Source organism: Leopardus geoffroyi, chromosome C2 (assembly GCF_018350155.1).
Source record: "Leopardus geoffroyi isolate Oge1 chromosome C2, O.geoffroyi_Oge1_pat1.0, whole genome shotgun sequence".
NCBI classification, from domain to species: Eukaryota; Metazoa; Chordata; class Mammalia; order Carnivora; family Felidae; genus Leopardus; species Leopardus geoffroyi.
In genome coordinates this window covers 105003824-105030430 of record NC_059333.1, presented here as the reverse complement: position 1 = coordinate 105030430, position 26607 = coordinate 105003824, and the positions used below count along the sequence as shown (strand labels likewise).

Here is a 26607-nt window from a genome sequence, read left to right as displayed (position 1 = left end):
AGACAATTTGCTTAGTTTAAAAGTGGCCATTACACCTAAACTACTTTTACTCTTAAGCAAAAAGCCATGTTACTTGCTGTGGAAGGGTTCCCCACAGGGCTTATACTTTGACAGAATCACCTGGAGCCTAGCTACTTGCTTAAGGTTATGGATCTTGAAAAACTGTGCTAATATTTAACTACCAATGAGATCCCAAACTGCCTCACCAAAGCTGGCTAGGTGAAAGGCCTAGTATGCTCAAGCATGTAAGGGTGGGGAGCTGAGAGTACAGTTGTATGGAACAGAGGCTCAATAAACCTCAGCAGCTTTCTTAAAAGATATGATCTCTCTCAATAACTAGCCCCAGAATCTATGCTGCCAGGGTGGGGGTAGGGACAGTTACTTCTCTTTCAGCCTTCACTTCCTCACTTGCCCTCTAAGTCTCCTTTCTGCATCCACACTCCTACACTTACAGGGAAGAGACTAAGTGTTAGCCATCCTTATGACCCCTGCACCTAGCAGAGAATCTGGCAGAAAGTAGGTGCTCACTAAATATTCGTTAAATGAATGAACACACACTTGTCCTCCCTCTTGGCTCACACTCATCGACATGGACCCACCATCTGTGCAGTGAGAAATCTAATTTGTTCTACTTACTAAATTGTTTTCTTCTCTTACTACCTTCTCCAGGTGACCCTACTGCCATTCCTACCTTCAATGCTGGTGTTAAGAAAGAGAAATGGGAAAACAATGGGAGAGATTTATAGATTGAGGGAGGTGATTTTTTGTTTTTAAGGACATGTGCATCTGTGGATGGTAGTAATCTAGTAGAGCAGGACAGGTTGAAGATTCAGAGGAGAGAGAGGAGAAACAAAAGGAAAAGATCCTTGAGAAGGTGAAAGGGGACTTGAGTCAGGGCCCAAGTGGGGGCTGACCATTGAAAGAAGGAAGAGTACTTCCTCTACTGAAACAGGAGAGAAGGCAGGCCTATGTCAGTAGACTCGTAAGTTTGGCTTCTATTTTCCTAATAAAATAGAAAATAAGATCCTCAGCTGAGAATACCAGAAGCAGTAAAGGTACGGAAAGTTGAGAAAGAGGAGCTAGTTTCTGAGATCCAATCAACCCATCAAACTGTCTTAACTGTCTAATACCAACTTACACAGAAAATGGGCATGGAGTTATTTTCTTGCACGAAATCAAAGTAAGTTTCTGCAGTCTCCCCCTACATTTCAGCATCATCAATTCCTACCTTTGTCCTTGTGATGGTAAGGGAAGAAGAGGCAGAGAGTCTAATTTGGGCTACAGCAAGTGAAATTTGGGAATTTCAGAGAAGTCAAAATGAAGCCACCTAGAACCTAAAATATGGCGATTGAGAGAAACAAAGATTTAATAAGTAGTTTTGAGGTCTCTGGGCATCCTTTGGCAAAGCTTCCAATGCTTCTATAAGACTTATAGTAGAAACAGTAATCTTAACATCCCAAGATTATAGTAATTTTACCTTAGTCAACCCCAATCCATTCTACATGGTGACATTAATAGAGATATTCTAAAATACAGGGGTAGGAGTGCAGGAGGTAGAGAAAAAAACTACGGGGTAGTTTTCCCTGTTTAGACCCCACAAAATTCTCTAGGAATACCTCCTAGCACACTGCAGGGAAGGGAAAGAAGGGAAGGGAAGGGAAGGGAAGGGAAGGGAAGGGAAGGGAAGGGAAGGGAAGGGAAGGGAAGGGAAGGGAAGGAAAGGGAAGGGAAGAAGAGTCATCTCCAAAAAGAGGGTAGGTAGGAATTGCATTCTGGCCCAGAACCAAGAATGAGGAGGGGCCTGAACTTAGATCTAGTCCCGAGGAACCATGATTCTTGGGTTCACTTGTACACAGAGAGAAGGCTATGAGGCCCACAACTTGTGTGCAGAACTGAAGAACAATACTGACTTACATTATTCAAGAAAGCCCATGCCTATCCCCTGCTAATTCAGTGGCCGCTGTGGTTAATTCCCATCTTCTTTCTCCTTTGTCTATACTTCTCCCAGTCAGAACTTCTACATCTTCTTCCCTCTTCTCAAAGTGATCCCAGGGAGGGAAAAATCTAGATAACTCCGTAATCTCAACATCAGTTTCAAATATTTGACCATGCCTCTTCTCTTGTCAAAGTGACTGACACTTGTAATATCAGAAATTTGTGGAGTTTCTGTGGAAGTAGAGTCTTGTGGTGGGTGCCTTTGTAAAGCACTGGCTTTAACATTATGGAATTTTATCCACTTGAAAAGACTGCTATTTGTTAAGGAATTAAGATTAATGAGTTGACATGCTTTTATGATGGGAAAAGAGATAATTTTGAAATCTATATTCAGCCTTCTTTTATTGAAATATAAAATCACATGGCAGAGCATCTGGATGGTCTCAAAGCAGCGGTTGGCCAGAGTATGGGACTCAGTGGCTTTTGAAAGTGCACATTTATGTATTTAAAAAAAAATTTTTTTTAATGTTTATTTTTGAGAGCGAGAGAGAGGGAGACAGAGACAGAGGGTGCGAGCAGGGGAGGAGCAGAGAGGGAGAGGGAGACACAGAATCCGAAGCAGGCTCCAGACTCTGAGCTGTCAACACAGAGCCCAACGTGGGACTCTAACCCACAAACTGCGAGATCATGACCCGAGCTGAAGTCAGACGCTTAACCGACTGAGCCACCCAGGTGCCCCTGAAAGTGCACATTTACTTTTAAACGAAAAATAAAAAGAAGAATGTTGGAGCGTAGGTAGTGGTGGTTATGCCGAGAAAATTTGCCTAGAGTAATCTGACATCATGGGAAATATCCTAGATCATTTGGCAGAGGAAATCCAGTGCTTCCACCAAGGGTGGTAGGAGATAATTCTAAGGAATTTAATGTATTAAAAGAAAAAAAGTAAGAGAGCAAAAGTAGAGAGAAAACAACAAAGGATGTTGAGACACCAAATATATATCTGCCCTTGGATCACAATTTTCTCTGCCACTGGGCATCTAACCACCCCTCTCCCATATATATTCATCTTCATTCACCTTTGACTCTCCAGTGATTTCCAATGGCTTGTGGTTAGAATCCTAACAGATCTTGTCCAATGGTCTTCAATCAGGATCCCAATGAAAGACAAGCCAAGAACCCCATTTGCTCCTACTCTATTTGGAATACCTCCACATTCGCTCAACTTTCTATTAATGCCACTGACTTTGGAATTCTGGATAACAAATATAAGAAAGTGGTTCTGTTGTCAAGCATCCTGAATAGCTCCTTGTTATCATCACCAAGATCTTAAGTGATGTGTTGTCCCCCTTGTGAGCTCATTAATCTCTGCTTTCCAGGGGGAGCTGTACAGTTACAAAGAATGACTCAGTGGAGGTCTGTAACAGCTGTCTGACTGTAGTACCACCAGGCCACAGGCACACTTTCCTGAGTGGACCGGGAATGCATATTAGGGGCAGGCAGGGCAGGCAACAGGGGGTTTGAACTAATCAAAGTACAATGCTTGTTTAGAATTTATTGACGTGTTGTTAAATGTGTTGCAGTTTTTCCTAGTATGATGGCCATTTGTTTATTGATTTTTCAAAAGAGCTTTCAATATTGTGGTTTGTTTATCATGGGGGTTTGAGCTGTTGAAAGTTGACCTCAAAATTGATGTAATTAACTGGTTTTCGTTTGCTCTGTTTAATTGATGTTGTATTGCAGACAAAAAAAGTGTGTGTGGAGGGGGGGGTATCCTTTTATAGTTAGCTGGATATTGTTTTTGGCTTTTACAGCCTTCTGGTTACTCAACAATAACTTTCCAAATGTTAGCTCCACTTTGATTATTAGCTTTATGATGATTACTTTGCCATTATGCCTAATCAACAGCTGTGCGGAAACTCATTTTAATCATATTTTTCCTGCTTAGAAATTAGCAGATGAAGCATAATTACTACCAAAGAGCTCTCCAGTTCTGATTGGCTGCCTCCTGTCTAGCATTATTGAAAATAAAAAATGAAAACAAACTTAAAGAACACATAAGGCTTTTATTTTTACTTCATAAATAAAGTATGAACTCTTGACTTTTTTTCCCATCTGGAGGCTGACAATGAGTTTCTCATTTCTCTATCCTGAGACCAAACATTTTTACCAGATGACAGTTATTTCATGAACTAGATTAGTTAAACTAGATTAAAGGTGATCTTTACAGCGTGTGACTTAAACCGCCACAGAGTTGTGAAGGATGGCAACATTTCTTAATTCCTTCTCCAGAATTTAAATAATGGACTTTTCCTTTCTACATATTTCATGGAAGGATCAGAACTTTGCACAAGACTGGGTCTGGAATGCCTCAGAGAGACCATCGAATCTAGGGCTTGATTGTGGAGTAGATGTACCCCAGAGGGCTTCCAGAAATTCCCAAGGAGACCATGGCTCCAAAGAAGTTAAGACCCATCGAACGAATCCACCTCTTTTGTTTTACAAAACTAGAAACTAAGAGGGCCTCAGAGTCAGTGGTGGCAGAGGCAGGATTGAGAAGCAAGGTTCTCAGGACTTCCTGTGTCTCAGAGAAGCTACCACTTTCTCTTATCTGGCATCACTGTCAGCACCTCTTCCTGGAGGTTCAGCACCCCTCATGACACTGCCATCTGACTTCTGCTCTGACAATAAATTTGGATGAGGGTATGATGTGCAGTGAGATCCACTGGACAAATGAGCCATTCCGACCTCAAACAGTGACCAAAGATGATGGACGGTTGTTTGTTTCCCTGGTACCACTGATATTGAGTGCAGTCAGGAATTTATGAGCCATGGTTAATAAAAACTCCACTTCCAAAATGAAATGGTGGGTGTACAACACCATCAAGGACCAGCCGTGCAATTAAGCACCGGTCTTTAGATTTAAATGCCTTTGGGATGCCAAAGATTGCCATACTATTAACCAGTAACAGTTTGGAAGCTGTTGGAAGTACAATCCATATAACTTTATATAATTTCCTTGGGTTTCAAAAGTTATTGATACTTGATTATGAAATAATCTTACAACATTGGAATAAACACGGGAAGAATAGGTGAAACCTTCATTGTCTAGAATATCTTTTTTTTTTTAAGATTTTATTTTTAATTAATCTCCACACCCAACACTGGGCTTGAATTTACAGCCCTGAGATCAAGAGTCACATGCCCCACCAACTGAGTCAGCCAGGGGCCCCCATGGTCTAGGATATCTTACAGGTCTGAACATCAAAACAAACAAACAAACAAGCAAATAACCTACAGAGCTGATACACTGGAAAGCAACGTTGCTCAAACTTTATGTGTTAGAATCACCTGGAGGTTTTGACAAAACACAGATTGCTAAAGCCTACCCTGAAGTTTCTCATTCAGTAGAGCTGGGATAGGGCCTGAGAATTTGCAGTTCTAGCACGTCTCCAAATGAGCCTGATGCTGCTGATCCAGGGATCACACTTTAAGAACCACTTGTCCAAAGCTAATAATTACCAACTGCTACTGGCTTTACAGTACCATCTTCACACTTACATATACCACTAACACTTGAATTAAATGCCTCTGAAATGCCTGTCCCTAAGCAATCATCTGTCTGTCTGCCTCACCTTCCATTATACACACATCTGCCCCTTCCTCTTGTTCCCTCTCCCCAGCCATACACACAGCCTGCATTCCTTTAGGACGGGAGCGGGGGGAAGGACAAGGGCAAAGGAGATTGATTTCTTTTTTGGATCTCCCACAAAGTCTAGCATAGTGTCTGTAAAGCTTGTTGCCTTGATTTGCAATGGAACAAAATTCAAGATAAGGGGGATAAGGGACTTTAAAAATCCACTCAGGCTTTAAGGTTTCATTATTCATCATCTCCATGGCAGGCACGGGTTAGCTGTTCACTAACTCCATTTCCCCCTGTCAATCCAGTGTACATAGCTGGATTATACTTTCCAGCCTCTCCTGGAGTAAGATGTAGTCTTGTGACTGATTCCAAGTCAATGGAATGTGCATCGTTTCTGGAACTGACCCCCAAACACCACCCACACAGGATCCTCCTTGTTCGTCCCTCTCCAGTGGCTGTAGACAGTTTAGCAGATAAAATGCTGGTGAAGGACCCTAACATGAATGCAGCCTGGCTTCCCAAAGCACTGCTTGAAGGAGAATTGCTCCAATCAGGACCTGTTTTGAACTGTCTAATGGCTACAAGTAAACTTCTATCGTCCACTAAGATTTTGGGAGTGCCTGTCTATCCTAGCCTTAAATGGTTCTACAGCCACAGCTCTTATTTCACGGGTGTCTAGACTGCGGAAATGGCATCTGTGGGGTCTTCTTGTTTCTGACTCTCTCCCTCTTTATTTGTGAGCATCCAACTCATTGTGTCTTGATGTAAATGGCTTCCACTGTCACAGTAAGAAACTCCTCAAAGCCTTTAAGCCTGCCACCAACTGACAACTCTTACCCTGTTTTCCATGCGGTCCACATCCTATGGCTAACCATCTAAGTTAAGCACCTCTTTGAACACAGAACTGTTCATTAAGCACCCCCAATATGCCTACACAGTCCTGGACGTCTTCAGGAGAGGGCTTACAGAGAGGTCAGTGCCCTGAGGTCTGCAATCCTGCTGCATGAGTTCTATTTGTCTCTCCTGGCCCTGAAGAATTCAGATTCCCTGGGGCTCTCATTCTGGCTGAAAATATGATTAGGAGGTTTACTCCCTATTTGTGCAAAAGAGTCCAGGAACTTGGCAGAGACTAATTGTTCCTGACTCTGAAGGCTCTAGCTAAGATCCTTTGGAGGCCCTTGTGAGGAAGAGAGAGGAACTATTGCTTTTGCAAGTGTCCTATGTCCAGGTGCTGTACTGGACACTTTATGTGCACTTTTTAAATTAGTGTCTGCCCTGAATCCTTCTGACTCCAAAGCTAGTGTTTTTTTCTAGCATAGCATATAGTTTCTCAAAAATCTTTCCAGGAATATGCCACACTGGGGAAAATCCAAACTCCTTGTGAGAGACACTATTTTTTTTTTATTCTTTTAAGTTTATTTATTTATTTTGCGAAAGACAGAGAGAGTGTGGAGGGGTAGAGAGAGAAGGAGACAGAGAATCCCAAGCAGGCTCTACATTGCCAGCACAAACCCCGATGGGGGGCTCAAACCCACAAAACCATGAGATCATGACCTGAGCTGAAACCAAGAGTTGGACGCTTAATCGACTGAGCCCCCCAGGTGCCCCTTTAATTTTTTTAATATTTATTTATTTTTGAGAGAGAGAGAAGGTGGGAGGAGGATCAGAGAGAGGAGGAGACACAGAATCTGAAGCAGGCTCCAGGCTCTGAGCTGTCAGCACAGAGCCCAACGTGGGGCTCAAAGTGGTGAACTGCCAGATCATGACCTGAGCCAAAGTCAGATGCTTAACTGACTGAGCCACACAAGTGCCCTAGACACCCCATTTTTTTTTTTTTTTTTTTTTTTACCACCAGACCCCTAGTTGTGGTTTAGTTAGGTTTAGAATGTGCCCAACTACTAAACTACATATCCCAGATCCCTTGCCTCTAGGGGCTGGGTACACAACTCATCCTAGCTAATATGGTGTAAACACAATTGTTTAGGTAAAGCTTCTAGGAAAGCTCCCTAAGGCAATAGCAGATAGCTAGAATATAATTTTTTTCTTTATTTGTGTATGTCTTTTTAAAAATATTTTGTCCTTTCTTCTTCCTGCCTGAAACTCAGATGTCATCACATCTGGAGGTGGAGGTGATATATTACAACCGTAGGGCAACAAAATGAACCGCATACCAGCTCCATGCTGCCTCCCTCTGGATTTCCTTTACATGAGAAAAAAATGAAAACACGTATTAATTTAAGCCACCATTGCTTCAGGTTTTCCATTACTTGCAGTCAAACAAGATTCTAAGTGCTTCCCCTTTGAACCAATATACTACAGAAATGGTAGTAGATCTCCCGGCTCTTCTTGCTAAAACACATACCAGCTCTTCTGGCTCCTCTTTTCTCCCAAACCACACCCTCTAGAGTTTCTCTGGAGGGTCCCTACTGATGGGACTGTGGAGCGTGCAGGCTGAGATCCCAGCACCGAATAGGCACCAGCCAAAAGGGCAGTGTTTGTCTCCGAATGGATTCACCCTCCCACTGCAACTGAATCCTCCTACCCCACTTGAGCAAGCAGCCAATTATGTATTTAAAAGGACACAGAACAGCACTTATATGCATATGCCTAAACTACTAAATTAAGGCATAGGTAATGGTCTTTCAGCTTATTTCAAAAACTATCAAGATTCCCCAGTTACACAGGAAGTTTTCCAAATGAGACTAACCTGGCTCTAATCATACCAGGGTCCTTACAATAGTGACAGTAGTGAGGCATTGTACCTTGCATGGCTTCTTCAGCAGCAACCATTGCATGGAAACAAAGATGAACAGCATGAGAAGACTGTTTATGAGACACATTTGAAACGCCCCCAAGGATTCACAGAAATAACTGGGGAGAGACATTTGCTCTGATTACTATGGCTGTGTAGTAAATCACCCCAAAACTTACAGGCTTAGAACAACAATAAGAATTCAGTTCCAGGAATTCAAATGGGGCACAGAAGGCTGGCTTGGCTTTGTTTCTCAGTGTCCACAGCCTCGGCTGGCAGACTAAAAGGCAGGAAGCTGGAATCATCAGAAGATTCATTCATTCACATGTCTGGTGGTTGATGCTGGCTGTTGGCTGGGGGCCTAGCTTGGGCTGTCATCTGGAGAATCCACATGAGGCCTCTCCATGTGGCCTGAGTTTCTCACAACATGGTTCTAAGGGCAAGTGTCCCAAGAGAGAGGACCGTATTACCTTTTATGACCTAGCCTTGGAAGTTATCCTGAGTCACTTCTCTATATCCTATTGGTTCAAAGGAAGGAACCATAAACTCCAGCTCTTTAGGGAGGCATGTTAATGTCACATTGCAAGAGCACATGAGATGGAATACACACGCACACACACACACACACACACACACATCAGTACAGTTATCTTTGGAAAATACAATCTGCCACAAAGTCGAAAAAATTTGGATGCCCTACTTTTATACTGGTGGGTGGGGGGTGGAGAGGGGAGGCAAGAGACAGGGATATACGGTTATTGCCATAGACCAAGTGAGAACTCAATGACCTATTCAATTTTATAGTTTGTATGTATTCTCAGGCCCTTGCAATCTTAGACAGTTTGGGCTATTATAACAAAGTACCATAGACTGGCTTATAGACAACAGAGATTTATTTCTCATAGTTCTGGAGGCTGGGAAATCCAAGATCAGGGTGCCAGCACAGTCGGGATGAGGACCCTCTATGGGGTGGCAGACTGCCAACTTCTCATTTCTTACTCACATGAGAGAAGGAGTAAGGGAGCTCTCTGGGGACCCTTTCATAAGAACACTAATTCCATTCATGAGGGCTTCACCCTCATGACCAAATCACCTCTTAAAGGTCTCATCTCTTAATATTTTCACATTTGGGGTTGGGATTTCAAAATATTAATTCTGAGGTGACACAAACATTCAATCCATTACACGTGCATTTATTCCATTGTTTGGACTATAAGATCTGTTGTCCACATTTGCATTATTATGTCTTTTCCTGCCCCTACTCCTCCTTCCAGCTCCAGCTCACATTTCTCCTCCTTGGTAGAGCTGACCGCCCCCCTCGCCCCCTTGCCTCTGCTTCTGCTCCTTGCCCTCCTCGCCAAGCTCACAGAATTCATTTCTGTTACACCTAAATGGTTATATTACTCCTAATCAACAGTAGTTAATATCAAACATCAGTGGGGCATTATCTGAATATCCATTCTCTGATGTTCTTTTAAGCATCTAACATTTAAGTGTAAATTTCCAATTATATCTAGAAGTATATATTGACTTACTGTAACTACAAACCAAGATGCAGTAAACATGCTCGGAAGAGCTTGCCAAAATGTTACTCTTAAGAGCCTATTAAGGAGCTTTAATATTTTATTTTGGATTATGCAGATAAATTTTATAAACAAGGTTGTTAAAAAATAATGGGGATGAGAAAGCCTTTCTATCTCTTTCTTTATATCTGGGTAGAAGGATTAAAATACAAATCTAAGTCTTTACCCTACTGGGCAAGAAGTGGGGTGATTCTTGTTCAGTCCAGATTGATACAGAGACTCCCTGACTCCACGTCACTTCTCAGCAATGACCAACATCTACCGAGAGCCTATCATGTACCAGTTAACTTTAAGTACATCATCTCACTGGATTCTCACAATGATCCTGAAAAGGTACCATTATCCCAATTTCACAGAGCTAATAAATGGCACCACTTGGATATGAACTCACACTTGCCTAATTCTTAAGCTCTGTACTTTAGACCACCCTGCACACTCTCTCTACTGATGCTGTGGTAGGTTACATGCTACGGCCTTTTTAGGTGGGAGTTCACCAGGCAGGCAGGGATCTCCAAGCCCTACTGGAAATAACAAGATCAGAGTTCAAATCTTAGCTCTTCTTTTTTTCTGTGACCTTGAACAAACCGCTCTCGAATCTCATTTTCTTCTACATCCTCTAAAATAATTTATTTATTGAGCACTTACTATGTATCAAGCACTTTGAATTATCTCATTTAATCCTCACATAACCTTATAAATTATTACTATTATTTACTATTATTACTTCCATTTATAGAGGAGGAAGCGGAGGTTTTGGGTAGTTAGGTGACCTGTCCAAGACTGTAGACCTGATGGTAGAGCCAGATAAACCTAGGTCTGTCTGACTCCACACCTTCAACTCCTGACCACCCACATAACTGTCCCTATTAACACTTCCTCATCCATCTTGTTATAACAAACATGATGATGTTTGTGCAAGCATTTTATAAATGTTAAGCACAAAACAAGTGTTAGCTATTATGATTCTGGTTATGATAGGAAAACTGTGTGGGAAAAGGAACATTGACTCTCTGGGAATAAATGTCCACATAAACAGAGAAGTCTGGAATTCTGGAGCCAGTGTTCTCTGGAACCAAACAAAGACTGGCAGCCAGAATGTTGTCTTATTAGACGGTTCCACTTAGCACTATCCATTTTGTTCAGCTTTAAGAAAAAGTAAATCACTGCAAATGTCTTTCCAAACTGCTTTAATTATAGATTAGCCTTGTCAATCTTAATAAAATTGTGCCTCTGTTTGAGGTTTATATATGGAAAAGTGCTCACAAGCAATTACTTTTATTTCCCAAGTCTGTCATTTAAAAAATTCTTACATTCACAGCTTGATCCCCCTAACTCTATTCTTAGACTCATTTTTAGTCTGACTCTGTCTACGACTAATTCATGGCCTCATGATATTGAACAATTTAAATGTCACATTAGTGACATAGTCATTGATTTTACATTTCTGTGCAGACTAGTAGACTTGAAGATGAAAACAGTGAGGACTGTACTAAAAATATGTATTTACTTCTGAATAATCTGATTTTATTATTAAAACAAGATGAACTTTTTAAAATTAAGAAATCTTCAGGTTTCACAACTCTAGGGGTGCCTGGGTGGCTCCGTTGGTTAAGTGTCAGACTTCGGCTCAGGTCATGACCTCATGGTTTGTGGATTTGAGCCCCGTGTTGGGCTCCATGCTAACAGTGTGGAGCCTGCTTGGGATTCTCTCTCTTGCTCTTCTTCTGCCCCTCCCCTACTGGCACTCTTTCTCTCTCTCTCAAAATAAATAAATAAACTTTAAAAAAATAATTAAAAAATAAAAATGTTCATGGTTCTACAGAATGCTCTTAATTAGTGGCGAACAGCCCTTTCAGATTTTCTTGTGGATTTACTGAAAAAGTGGTACTTGCTTTGTTACCCTGGCAAAACCCAGTCCATGGGAATTTAGCCTATACTGAAGAAACCTAGCTTCTTAAAATATTAACTGGAGTTTCAGCTAAGAAAAAAAGTGGCAGTGAAGGAGTGTGGGGGGAGTTCCTTGGTCACATAAGTTAGGAAAATGCTACCTTCTATCGTTCCCTCTTATAGAACCACAATGTACCTTAACAAATTAAAGGTTCTGACAAATCCTGCGGTAGTGAAGCTCATGTAGTTTTCTATAACTGGACATTTCCCAAACTTATTTGACCACAAAATGATTTTTCCAAATAACAATAACATCCCATAGAACTTATCCTCTGTGAGACTTTGGTAAAGGCTATTATAATTGATTCTGAAATAAAAACGTCTGGGGCAGGTGACCAACCATGTGAACTTCCCAAGACATATTATAGCTAAGAGTATAATCTTTTTTATTTTTTTTAATTTTTTAAAAAAATTTTAATGTTTGTTTATTTTTGAGAGACTGAGAGAGAGAGAGAGAGCACGAGCAGGGGAGGGGGAGAGAGAGAGAGAGACATAGAATCCAAAGCAGGCTCCAGGCTCTGAGCTATCAGCACAGAGCCTACACGGGGCTTGAACTCAGGGACTTTGAGATCATGACCTGAGCTAAAGTCGGATGCTCAAACAACTGAGCCACCCAGGTGCCCCAAGAGATTTACACTGAGATTACATCCTAAAGGAACTTGGTGATGCAGAGTAACACTGAAAAGCTCGCAGCATACTCTAAAGACCCTACAAATTTGGCATTATTTATTTACATCACAACTTACTCCAGAAAGATTTGTTGTAACTTATTACATAAATATAAATGGCAAAATATGAATAAGACTCAAAACAAAAAATAAATTGAATTAGAAAATCAAGGCTATAATAAAGAAAAAACATAAATATGGGGGAGAAAAGAGGAGGGACCAGCACAAATGTCACTAAACTTTAAATTTAGTTCTGAGCTGTCCAGCAACCAAAGCAAAAAGGGATTCTTGGCCATTTACATAATTAACCATGATGAAAAAGAAGAAAGTTTTAACAGGTCCAGTCTATAAGGAAAACAAGGCTTTTTTGAGCTGAATTCTAAAAGTAATCATTCAAAGGGAGAATTTCATTGGAGACATAATGCCTCCAGCCATTTTCCAAATGCAGTAACAAATTTATGTGGCTAATTCTTATAGCATTGCCAATGATAAAGCTCAGGGCCAAATATTAAATTCTACAAAGTTAATGGGTTCCATTTGTCTTTGGCTGTTTCAGGAAGACAAGTTACAAATCTAATAAAATCATGATAGCCCTAAGACAAATTAGCTTTGTACTTCACCATTTTCAAAATCAAACTAACAGGCAAGAAAAGATAATGCACTCTTTTTGGTTAAATAAAAATAGCTAACACTTACATAGACCTCACTATGTGCCAAGCAGTATTCTAAGCACTTTATATATATCCATTCATTTAATCTTCATAACCACTCTGTAAGGTAGGTATTACATCCTTTATTCTACAGATGGGGAAATACACACTCAGAGATTCAGTGCTCAAGGTCACAGAACAGTACTAACACTGTCTACTGTGCAGTAAACAACTGAGGCCAACTAGCAACTGAGGCCAACTTTTCCATGTAGATGGGTGGGAGAAATGGGACTAGTCTTAGGCAACAGAGGGGGAAATACTACTCCCTTCAATCTATAGAATCAGAGGAATCATGTCATTTGTTATCACTGCATCCCGAGAGCTGTAGAAGATGGTTCAAGGCCACTGTATCAATCAAGGTCCAACCAGAAAAAGAAATCATTCTGAGTATTTAAAACAGAGGGAATTAAATTAAATACAAGAAACTGGTTACACAGAAAGAACAAGAAACCCCCAGGAAAGTGTGAAGCAGTCCAGAGATTAGCAACAATGGGAAGGAAGGAGCCTGGGGGCTGGCATTACCTACAGCAAACCTGACCATGGGAGCCATGAAGGGAGCCATCAAAGAGCTCCAGGGCTCCCACTCAAGCTTCTCCCTTTACCCCTCTCCAATCTTCCACTGGCTGAACACTGCCAGAATTCCGATACCCTCTAGGGATCAGACCTTCTATGATACAGGACAGAGCTGTGAAGGGTGAGAAATGGATCTAAAGCAAAAATGCCCAAGACTGGCCCAGGTGTTAACAGTATAAAAGTGAAATTCTGTCTTCCAGTAGCTGGAGCATATGCGCCCCTCAGGAGGCAAATGGCCAGTAAATAACAGCTTCAGAAAAACCAGGGAATAGTTTCTTAGGAGAGGGGTACATGTTGAAAATATAAACAGGTTCATAAACTTAGGTAAATTAATTCCATAAAAATGCATTCAGTATCTATTGTGTCCAAGTTGCCAAGGCAGTCTCCTGCATGGTGTGGCCATGGCCCTTTGGAGTTCTGGAAGCTCTTCATGGATGTGCTCCCAACTCTAATCAATTCATGCTGTCCTATCTGAGCCCCACACCTGTATGGTGGTGTCTATCCCATGGAATGGTGAACAGAGTGGGTCCTGTGACTTGTGTGCAGCAGGATAAACCTTCCTGCAGGAGGTTAGAAGAGTGACCCAACAGCAAATCAGGACTATAGAAAGATGGCTTGCTTACAGGAACATTTGAGAAATTTGCCTCATGAATTTTGAATAGAACACAGGCAGACCGGGAGGAGTTGCATTCAAACAAAAACACAGCCATGAGTGGGGAGGTAACGTGGGTGCAAGGGAACCCTTCAGGTGAGCCCTGCAAAGTTGTCAAAAGGGTGCCAGTACACAGAAAAATGGGAAACCACTGTTCTACAGAGGCACAGACACAACGCCTACTACTGTGAACTGATTTCTAGAAACCTGAAGATTAAGATATGAACACAACCTCCCGAAGCATGAGGTAGAAAATGAGAATTGCCACAAATGGGAGATGGTGTTAAGGGGATTCCTAGAAAAAAGAAACAACTTCTAAATAAGGAAGGTGGACTTGGGGATGAGTAGTATAAATTATGGAGGGTAAGTGACATTGGAGTTGCATCTGATTTGATTTTGACCTGCAGAGATGGGAAAAGAAAATTCCTGGTGGAGGGCACAGCCAAAGGGAAGGGACAACATCTCTAAAGCAGGGAGTTGGAGAGCCGAATCAGGCAGTCACTTATTGAAGTAAAGAGTGCAGGAAGGGAAGGGGTGGAAAATAGAAATGAAAAGGAAGATTAAGATCATACTCAAAAAGGCCCTTTTAAAATTCATAGTCAGGTACATCTACAATGGAAATTGTTAACTCACAACTTGAACGTTTGGTCTATATTGACAGCCTTTAAAGGCAAGTGTCTTGGAACACCATTGTCCGTGTCATTTAACGTTAGAAGCAGGACGCTGGGTACATGTTCCACAGCCCTATCCAGGGATTAGTTGCTAGCTCAGAGGCAGAGACACTAGTCCGGCTGCCCTGTAGCTATAAAGTCACAGGCAAGGTGCTGAGCAAGAACAAGCACTTCACATTCGATCCAGGTGTGCAGAGAATATTCAGAAGAAAGCATTAACAACCAATATTTCCTCATAATTAAAGGGAGGCACAGGGTATATTACTAGTTTCAAGTTAAAATAATGGAGTGTAAAAATATTTCACCTTATTCATTTCATGCTATATGATTTTTCTGCCAAAGTGAGCATTTGACTGGTACATCAACCTACTGACAAATATATTCTAACTTCAACAATCTGACCATTTAAAAAAAGAATGAGTGAGAATGAATTCATTCAGCTGATATAACTGGAATTCTAATTTCAGACCTTCTGGCTTCACTAAATATATCTCATAATATTTGCGGTTTAGTTTTTATATCTCCAGCAAAAAGAGAGAGAGAGAGAGAGAGAGAGAGAGAGAAAACTTGCCATGAGAAATTGATAAATTGCTATAAAGCAAAATTTAAATTTAGAAGGCTACACCACTCATAAATAACATTGTATAGTCATTTTGTGTTTCAGAACCCAGTATAGCCTTACTTTTTCAAGCATATAACTTAGCATTATTGATGAGCACCGGACGGCTTAGTTCATGTATAGAGAATGGAACACAGTGAAAGAGGGGAATTTCTTTTTTGTTTACAGAAATGCATACAAAAATGGCTGGCCTGTCTTATTATCTAAACCATTATTATTATTTTTTTTTTAAATTTTTTTTTTCAACGTTTATTTATTTTTGGGACAGAGAGAGACAGAGCATGCACGGGGGAGGGGCAGAGAGAGAGGTCTAAACCATTATTAATGTGTTACCGAAAATGGCCAAAAAAGTGACAGAAATTATTTCCTCAGAAGAGTCTTGTATTCATGGTCTAGAACACAATCCAGTTCAACCCTCATTTTCCTTATAAATTGGCTGGTCTCTCATTGCAGCAGGGATTGTCAGAGAGATGACAAGTGCCTCCCCCACAGAGGCCCCTGAGCCATGCCCAAGTCAGTGAGGGAGTAAGATGCTTACTCACCCTCTTCGAGGAGCCCTGGATTCCACTTTCAGCGCAGCCACCCCTTTGCTCTGGCTCTAACCTCTCTTCACCTGGAAAAGGGATAAGAATAACTTCAGCCCATCACACAGGAATGTAGTGAGGAGAAAACAAAACAATGCACACGGAAATGCTCTGAAAAGCTGAAAGATCAAATACAAATGTAGATGTTAGTATCTTCATAAGGCCTTGAAAGTACTCAACATTTTGTTTCCAATTTCAAGCCTGGGAGAAAGATTTCTATTTCCTTGTGCATCTAATTTGAACAAAAGATACAAACATCTCACTTTGACTTTTCTCCTGCTTCAAGCATTTGGCTTGAAGAAGCGCTTTTGTCAGCAAGCTGCCAACTCATAGAGTTGAAAGGAAATCCAAACCTCATTCCAAGTCAGGGGTGTGGAGGTGGAGAGGATAGGAAACATTGCTGGAACTTTCCTGGTGCAAGAAGAAACTGTTCGGACTACAGAAGTAACTATAATCACACAACCTGTTACAGACCCTGCAGAGAACCAGATATGATTTAAAAATTGAACAACAGGAAGAGACGGCTTGACTCTTTCAAGCTAATCAAGGTGAGTATATCAACGTTGAGGTAGAAATTATGTAGGTTTTGCCCCCAAGCATGAGATGACGGTGAATTGTCTTCCCACCTTGGGAACTTGTCATCATGCAGTTTCCTCTGCCTGGAACACACCTTTCCTCTTCACCTTGTCTTTTCTTAAAGAGCCATTTTTTTTTTTTAATTGATTTATTCTTGAGAGAGAGAGAGCAGGGGAGGGGCAGAGAGAGAGGGAGAGAAAGAATCCCAAGCAGGCTCTGCACTGTCAGCGCAGAGCCAGACCTGGGGCTTGAACCCACGAACTGTGGATCATGACCTGAGCTGAAATCAAGAGTCGGATGCTTGGGGCACCTGGGTGGCTCAGCTGGTTAAGCGTCTGACTTCGGCTCAGGTCATGATCTCCTGGTTCATGAGTTTGTGCCCCATGTCGGGCTCTATGCTGACAGCTCAGAGCCTGGAGCCTGTCTCTCTCTCTGCCCCTCTTCTGCTCGTACTCCATTTCTCTCTCTCTCTCTCTCTCTCTCTCTCTCTCTTTCTCTCTCTCTCTCTCTCTCTCAAAAATAAACAAAACATTCAAAAAAAAGAGTTGGATGCTTAACCAACTGAGGCACCCCCTCAAGGAGCTATTTCTTAGGGAAGACTCTCCTGCTGACACCTCCACCACCCCCCATTCCAGTTCATGTGTCCAGTGTAAAAAACGTGAGCAAGCTAAACTCCTTTATAATCACTGACCATTGTTGGAATTAGTGATTCATTAATTTAACTGATGAGTGTCTGTTGTTCTTTCTCCCCTCCCCAGTAAGCTCTGTGAGGACAGGGAAGAGTTTGACTTTATAGAATCCCCACAACAGAATACAGCATCTCCTAACTCAGAGAGGGCCCTCGTTAAATATTTATTAAATAAGTAATCAAAGAAATACGATCTGAAAAGAACGTCAAAGCAGATTATTTCAGATCACAAATTATTTCTATAGAAGCACATTGATGTAAATATATGCTGCATTACAATAAAATCCTTAATTAACTGTTGCTCAGGGAGAACATATTGCAAATGGAGGGAAACCATAAAATGAGAAGGTTAATAAATCAATTTTAATAACAAGTTAATAGTAAGCAAATATGTTGCACGCTCTGAATAAAGATTTCTTATGGATTGGATGGTTTCCAAGGTCCCAACTGCCCATGTTTAGACATTTTGAAGAAGGGACGTGAAAAGGGCAGAACAACTGCTTCCCAAGCTGGAAGGCACATTTCCTTGTCAGTGAACATCAGAAACTCCCTTCTGGACCAGGTATCACGTGATAGAACAAAAAGTTACATGATGAGAACACCCAATCTTTCTCAAGCTATCGGACAGTTCCCAGAAGCGCAGGTAGGACAGCGGCCAGTTTTGTTGCATCCTGTTTACTTTCTTCTGTTTTAAAAAGTTGAAAAGTAGCGCTAATTTGACATTCATTCATACGAGTGTAAATAAATGAGGAGGATAAAATTTTCGAACAATATTATTTAAGCACTACAGCAAGATAAAAGTTAGTGTTCTTAACTGCTATCAAGCTATACTCCGAGACCAGTCTTTTTTTGGATAAAAGTCAGTTCCCACCCCCTTCCGTCTGTTTTTTTTCTCTTGCACACACTTATTTACGCCCAATTTGGTGCCAATTTTCAACAAAATTTGGTTTCCTTTTAATTTTTACATTACGATCTTCCTTTATCTTTCAGGTATTCTGTGGGACATAGAACTATATGCTATCTTCCTCACTAACTGGAATTTATAACTATCTGTGAGCCAAGTCTGCCCCCACTCATTTGTGTGTTAAACAAATATAAAGAATAAGGACGCTGAGTAATAAAGATCGTGTCTCTTCTGGAGCTTTTAAAGCTATAGTGTTTCTTTTTGTTCCTTCGAAAGGTTGTACGCGATAAATTACATTACAAATAAAAATGAATCAAGTGAGACTGAGAGGTCAGAGAAGAAATACAGAGGCGCCAGTTTCTGTAGAGGGTCTTTAATGGATGGTATTTTGAGGCTATCAATTTGGAAAGAAAAAAAGTAAGTAAAAGTCCATTTCATACTCATTTTGCAGACCTCATCCTTTTCTTTGTTTTCATACAATTAACTCTGCCAGTGTTTTATTTTATACAAGATCTATGTTGATCTTCTACTCTGTCCTAATATTATGCAAACAAATTCTAACTCCTTAAAGGCAGACAGAAATTAAACCATTCAATTGCTGTTGTTTAGTAATTTCAAAATAACAATAAGTAAGGCATTTTCACCTATGTATCACCAGTCACGCCACTCCCCCTTAATTTTTGTCATTGTTCCTACTACTACTAGCAGAAATCCTAAAAGATCAGATAATAAAGACCCAAACAGGTCTTTACATTTTTTTCAATTTCGTAACTAAAGCCCATCTCAAACTATGAACTGCCTTCATTCTTGAACTTACTTTAAAATTGTCAATTTGTTTTTTTCTCTGGGAAAGTAAGAATAAGTCATGACCAAAGGGGAAACTGCCACTTGTTGCCCTTTATGGAGTCTCTCCTTCACTCCATTTAATGGCAAATGGGAGTGCAGACCTGGGTTTACTCGATGCCAGTGGAGGAATCCTTTTTTTTTCCCCCATAACAGCAAACATCTAGCAGAGTTCCTTGAATATAGAAAATGTTCGATGTAAATCTGGCAAAAAAAAAAAAAAAAAAGAGGAAGAGTGAATAAAAGAATAATGCAATTTTCATTGTTTAAAAATGAATCATTTTCACTCCTTTATCTGACTACGATTTGAAACCCCTTGATAATCAAGCTTTACCAAATAGTTTTAATGACTCGGTACAGAGAAATAGACCAGGGTACAGAGAAATGTGGCTTTAGGAGAGCTTAGAAAGAAGGACCTGTGCTCAACCAAGTTTCACATGAAACTTGGCAGTGGCATTTCCAAGCTTCTCCAGAAGCAGAAAGGATTGTTTTAGAGTATAAGGCAAAGTAAGGTGTTCCCAGGAGCAGAAATATTTTAAATGTTTTCATTTAGGCAGGGCAAATGGCCTGTTTAAATCAAACGGCCACCCCTAACCTTGGTTCATAAGGCTATTGGGGAGATACAGTGTGACTTACTCTGAGAAAAACCTGCTTTTATCTGGCCTACATCTGAATCCTGCTTGTCTCTATATTTTCCTTTGCTTTTACTTTTTTCTCTCATTGACTATGGAATTTCCTGTTTGATTTTTCTATAGGGGTCCTAGTGTTTAAGGGTTGAAGAAATGAATAAATTCTAATCCTAAAAAGATAACTGTTTCAATCTGCCTTAATAAAAGCACAAGTTCCTGGCTTCTCCACGGTGTCACTCTAAGACGCTTCTTGAGGCCACCACCCAGCAGATAAGTTGCTTACTGGTCAGGAACCGCGGTAACTCTCCTCCCTCCCGTGCACTAAGGGTCATCCCTAGGGAGTAGTGACTTCAAGGACAGGTCTTTCGTCCCCTGTGCTAAGTGAGAGCACAGACGCCCTTTAAAGACAAACTTTGCAAACAAGAATAACCTTGAGAAAGACCCTTATACGCAGATCAATGCTCAGGAATGGTGCCAACCACTTACAACTCCCCTTTGACATTTCACAGATGTGTTTCACGCTAGGGAAGAGGCCTCCTTCTACACCGAAACCCAAATCCATGCTTTGTGTCTTGGGTGCAGTGGGGGACTTATCGGATGAGCCGCTGGGGAAATACGTGCCCCCTATGCTCTCTTTGGTCAACCAGAGTCACCTTAGCAGAGGGTTCCCCTGCCTCCCAGGGGATACTTCTGTGGTGCCTTGACCTAAGCCTCTCCCGGGAATTCTTTATGTTCGGGAGGTCTTGTGGAGTGCAGCTTCACAGTCCCACGGATCTGCCCAGAACCATCCGGCCGTCCCCAGCCCCCAAGCTCTGGGACGGCTTCGGGGTTGCGCTAGCCATTAATGGACATCATCCATTTTTAATCAGAAAGATCAGAAGAAAGATGGTAAGCGAATCCCAGTCGCAAGTCAATTTAAATAACATTCCTGGGGAAATCCAATCACTTAAAACTGAGACACCTACGCGAGCAAGAGCCCCCGCCCGACTAGCAAGGAAGAGCGCGACGGCTGAATTAATCAAGATCAGGGGGCTCCAGAGCTGAGCGCGGAGCGTTAACCCTTCCAGCCCCGGAGAGTGACAAGGGGGCTTGCAAAAGCGCGGACGGCCAGGGCGAAGATGCCCACGGCAGCCACGCACAGGCTGCCTCTGCCATCTTGGGCGGCTCCGAACGCCCAGAGCTCTACCCGGGAGGCTGGGCGCTCGCGGTTAAGGTCAGAAGCTCAGGAAGCCGCTCCGGCTGCGAGGAGAGGCCGCCTCCCGCAGCCTCTGCGCGCCTTGGGCTCCTCCTTCCGCCTAAGCGTGGCCAAGTGAGGACTGCTCCGGCCGCAGGTAGCCGAGGCGCGGGAGGCGGCGCGCTGGACCCAGCGGAGCGCCCGGGGAGGGGCCGACGGACACGCGGACAGACGGATCCCCCAACCCCCGCCCGGGACATTAGCAACGGTCTGAGCGGGCCATGTGGGGGCCCGGGGTCACAGCCGAGGGCCTGTCGGTGGCGCCCGCACCGCCGCCGCTGCTGCCGCTGCTGCTACTGCTGACGCTGGCGCTCGTGGCGCCCTCGCGGGGCGGCGGGGGCTGCGCGGACCTGGCGTGTGGCGAGCGGGAGCGCTGCTGCGACGCGGCCAACGCCACAGCGGTGCGCTGCTGCAAGCTGCCGCTGCACGCCTTCCTCGACAACGTGGGCTGGTTCGTCCGCAAGCTCTCGGGGCTGCTTATCCTGCTAGTGCTCTTCGCCATCGGCTACTTCCTGCAGCGCATCATCTGCCCCAGCCCACGCAGGTACCCGCGCGGTCAGGCGCGGCCCGGGCAAGCACGGCCCGGGCCGCCGGGGGCCGCGGGGCCGCCGGGGGCCGCTGGGCCGCCCGACGACGACGACGACTCGCCCGCGCTAATGCGCGACGAGGCGGCTGCCGGCTCCCAGGACTCACTGCTGGACAGTGGAGGCGGGGGCCGGGGAGGCGGAGGGCGGTCGGCCCCCTCCTGCGCCTCCGAGCACGAGCTTCGCGTAGTCTCGCCGGTCTTCCTGCAGCTGCCCAGCTACGAGGAGGTCAAGTACCTGCCCACCTACGAGGAGTCCATGCGGCTGCAGCAGCTCAGCCCCGGGGAGGTCGTGCTGCCGGTGTCGGTGCTTGGCCGCCCACGAGGCGGCGGCGCCGGGGAGTCAGACGGCGGGGAGGGCCGCTTCCCGCTCATCTGAGCGTCTACGGCCGCTCGAGGACCGCGCGGACAGAACGGGGCTAGGTGGGCTGCGGGTGGGACGCAACGGCCGAGGTGGTACCTGCCACCGTCAACTGCCTCAGACCCCGCCTGGTACCCGGGCCGAATCGCCCGTCGCTCGGCGACTGGGCTGGAGTCACTCCCGTTCCCCCCCCCCCCCCTCGCCCCGTTCCTCCCACCTCCCCCCCCCCCCCCCCCCCCGAGATCTTAAGTTTCCCTACGTTTCATTCGGTTCAAGGAAACGTTAGGCGCGCGCGGCGGGGGCCACAGCAGCGGACAACCCAGGAGCGCAACTTCGAAGGCCGTCCCTACCCTCAGCCTCTGCTCAGACTGTGTTCACTCGTAAGTGCCTGCTTTCCGAATCAAAGAGAACACGTGAGCCCTTTCGTGAGTCGGGAGAAAGGTAGCAACCTTTAGGGATGAAGGGAAAGGGACGCAGTTCCATACCTCTCCCTCTTGCCCAGACAGGTCACGGTCTCCGAAGATAAGCCAAGGGCTAGGAGCCGTGGGGGTGAGCCACCACTGGAGACTGCTGCGTGCGGTCGGGGAGATCAGCTCCTAGGTATGATTGAATCCCTCCCTTACGGAGAACACCCACCCTCCACCAAAAAAAAAACTTGCTATCTTCCTGGCCAAGTATAGTCACAGCTGATGGCTCACAATTTGATGAGGAATACCCAGGATATCCAGTTAGGGGGTGTACCTATTGAAGATACAGCATTTAGGTATATTGAAGACCGTATTTGTAATAAGGTACAGTTGGGCTTTTGATTTTTCAATTACTGAGAAGATATTTATATTTATTTGTCTTTTATTTTTATATTTTTACCATGGATTGAACGTATCAGGAGTGTGTGCAGTTAATGACATGATAATCGTCTTTTCCTCTTTTTTAGGTCTTAGTGGCCTAAATTGTCATTATTGTTTAATAAAATGTTGGACATTATTTCATTTACAATGGGGGAAAAAAGGAGGCATGGTCAAACGAGAAAACATATGTGACATAAAACACATGACGGATATCTTATTTTCACTATTTGAGATGAATATATTTTATTTTTAGTACTGTGTCATAACATATAACTTTTTGTAATAACTATAGATTGTGTAGTCTAGGTCTTAATTGTGTCATTCACCACATAGTTATATGTAGAAATGATTGATACACGTATGCCGTACCATGAAGCATGATGTCATGCACTTTTCCCTCTATTTTAAAATACATTCCACAACATGATACAAAACATAAGAACTTGTGACTTGTGACTTCTCTTCAAAGCCATAATTGTGCAAGTAATGTACTACAGAAGGATTTAGTCAACCTATCCTAAGAAAAAAATAAATGTCATTGTATCAGTTCCACCATCCTATGAAATGTCCTTTAAGCAAATGGTAATTTAAAATAATATATTAAAATGCATATGTATAATGTACATATGTATATTGTCTATGTACAATATACACATTGTATACCATATAATTATTATACTTTATGATTGTCATGAAAAGTAGGAAACAAAAGGTTTCTCTGCTTGTGGAAAGATGAGTGTTATTAAGAAAGATTTTACACGGGAACCACACATATGTACCTAGAAACACTGATTTTATGATCGAAAACTTTGACAGTCCTGAAATTGTATTAGAAGAAACTGATGATTTGATTAATTTGAGAAATGATTTAATTGAGAAATTAATGTGAGAAAATGATTTAAACTTTTAAAGGCGAATAAAAAAAGTCTGGCAGTTCTAAGAAATCTTAAAATGTCTGAATTGTAATAGAACAGAATGGTTTACTCTAAAGTTCTAAAAGCTAATGACCCTGTCATTGAAATCATTTGAAGTGTATTAAAGCATAGAAAAACATTAAAATCTTTCTGTCTGTAAATTGTATCAGATGTGTGACTATATGGTATGTATTAAAATATGAAATGTGTATCTTTGTTATTTATAAGCAGTCTTAAGCTGTGAGTTGGCAAAACAATGAGTTGAGACTACATGAATTGACAATGGCACAAGATTTAATGAAATCATAGCATATTGAATAATTGCGTATATTCACGTTAGTTAAACACTATAAATCTTAGTTTTACGTGTGGCTATCAATACTACCCACCATTCAAACAAACTGGAAAGTTGCCTTAATCTTTTAAATTATTTATCCTTTGAGGGTACACTGTTTTAGACACTTCTTCAAATTCACCATATCTGAAACATCAACATAAACATCCATATATATATCCATCCTGTATGTTGTTGCTATTACTAACATCTTGACCTTTGCAACAAAATCTTGTAAAAATATACTTATAATATGAATCAAGTATATTTCCTTTGTATCAACTATGGAACAATTCTCTCCCTAAAATTCAGAATGTCTGTAACGTAACACTAATCATGAAGGAGATTACACTAAATTTTAAAATTACAACAAACTACGTTTGGTTTTTTTCCTAGTCATCACATAAGCTTTTATGCACATCCCTCATTTAATAAAAATGAGTTTGACTCTGTGTTTTTCTTGCACTTCATTGATTTACCAAGCACAATTTTGTGGGAAAAAAATTCTTAAAAACTATTTTTATTAACAATGAATGAATGTGTTTCATGGTAACGCAAACACATATATAACATACCATGTTAATACAGAACCTGTGTATTCACATTGCTAAAATATCTGGATAGAAATATTTTTAAGGTACTACAGGCAGTATTTAGATGTTCAATTTTATAGATATTACCTGGAAATTATTTATTACATAGAACTAGTAGAGAATAGAAATGTAAAAAACATTAATGTAGAATAGTTATTCTCTCACTTGAAAATAATTCATGATAGGACGATTTTACTTATTTTCAATCTTTTATATATAGGTCAGAGCACAGGTATATATATATACATATACACATATATATACATATACACACACATATATGTATATATATGTGATATATATGTATATATTTATGTATGTATAAAATCAGTTGCTTAAAGACATGACTATTTTCTGTTTATATTTTTATATATTATATAATTATACATGTGTATACACACACACACATATAAAATAATCTACTGCTTAAAAGCAATTTTGTTGTTGGTGTTCAATATCATAACAAAGGGGATAATGTCTTCTTGAGATAGAATGACAGTTTTAAGAGGCCATTAAATCAACCATGGAAAATGGCTTTGGCAATTATGCCAAAGGGCATGAGGTGTACTATATAAGGAAAACAAGATTCAATTGTAAAGGCTGAAGGGAATATTAAGGAAATGGCCTCGACAGTTTAAAAGACAATATGCTAAGTACCTTAATGTACTTTATGTATACAGCTTCTCCCAAGTGGAATTAATAAAGGAAACAGTTCATAGCTGGAACTTATTATGTTATAAACATGAATATGGTGTTCAGATTTATACAATGTTCTGTACTGATTTCTGTAAAAATTTTATGAACATAATTAATTTGGATTTCCAGATTGAAAGAAACTGATGAATCGTTTTATTTTGAGCAGCCCAGTGTTAACCATCTCTGCAAAACTGTAAGTTGCTGACAACGAATCAGTGATAGAATATTTGGCAAGTTTATATCTGACCTCACTAGTTTACAATTTACTTTTTCATTCTCCTTTCATCCATTGGTAAAAGATGAAAAGCTAAGGGAAGGTATTTTATCAACAAAGAATGAATCAACAAGCAGCTAACTGTAAGGAATTAAGATATCCTTTCCTCCATATAGATGGAGGAAATTTTTTAAAAAATAATTAAGACATCCTTCCATCTTTATGAAGGAAAGGATGTCTTAATTCCTTTTTTAAAATTTTGCCTATAAAGTAATCAAATGTCAAATAAAACCAATACTTTGATTATATTTAAATACATATAGAACCTAATTTTATTTATTTTCTTTTACTTACAGAATTTGCTTACAAAAAAAAAAAAAAAAGATTTTATTTTTAAGTAGTCCCTACACTTGATGTGAGGTTGGAACTCACAACCCTGAGATCAAGAGTCACTTGCTCCACTGACTAAGCCAGTCAGGCCGCCCTCAGTTTAAATTTTATGACAAAAATTATACTCTGATGGACATTTATGTTTGCCATCAACCTAAAGATTATCACTTTTTTTTTCCTCTTCAACTTCTTAGCTAAGCACCTTCATTGTCTTGATTTCTCCTAGTTCTTATTTTCTTTCTTTGTATGTTGTTATTATCTTGCTTTGAATTTTCAGTAGATGTTTTCACTGAAACACATCTTGTAGGACTCCAAGTTTCTCTTTTCTGTGATTTAGTATCACTCTGGTTATGGCTTGGCCTTTTGCACAGTTTCTTCTTTTGATAAATGTTATTTTTCTGAAGTGTTTTCTTTGTTTTTCTGTTTGCATCTGACTTCTCTTGGTTTCCAGTTTTGAGCCAGGTAG

The 26607-nt window shown here is 41.5% G+C and overlaps 1 protein-coding gene and 1 long non-coding RNA gene across 34 annotated transcripts in view; one reads left to right on the top strand and one right to left on the bottom strand.

The window, feature by feature from the left end:
* The window catches only part of LOC123611315, a 110236-nt gene extending 87493 nt beyond the window's left edge, over positions 1-22743 (bottom strand). For 2 of the 3 annotated variants that reach the window (XR_006718581.1, XR_006718582.1), the window contains exons 1-2: positions 22638-22743; positions 16293-16363 (exon numbers count right to left, since the gene is read on the bottom strand). This is a non-coding gene — a long non-coding RNA (uncharacterized LOC123611315). Of the gene's footprint in view, positions 1-16292; positions 16364-21558; positions 21667-22637 lie in introns of those variants that run through there. The other variant, XR_006718583.1, reaches the window with a different exon arrangement.
* Positions 21322-26607, top strand: part of CC2H3orf80 (chromosome C2 C3orf80 homolog) — a 75567-nt gene continuing 70281 nt past the window's right edge. For 22 of the 31 annotated variants that reach the window (XR_006718566.1, XR_006718558.1, XR_006718560.1 and 19 more), the window contains exons 1-3: positions 21322-22020; positions 22429-22532; positions 25667-25730. Coding sequence is in view for 8 of the 31 variants with exons in the window: in XM_045503122.1 (XP_045359078.1) it covers positions 21430-22020; positions 22429-22532; positions 25667-25730 (759 nt within the window). In the remaining 23 variants the exon portion in view is untranslated. Of the gene's footprint in view, positions 22215-22428; positions 22533-22658; positions 24701-25666; positions 25731-26607 lie in introns of those variants that run through there. The other 9 variants (XR_006718579.1, XR_006718564.1, XR_006718565.1 and 6 more) reach the window with 4 other exon arrangements.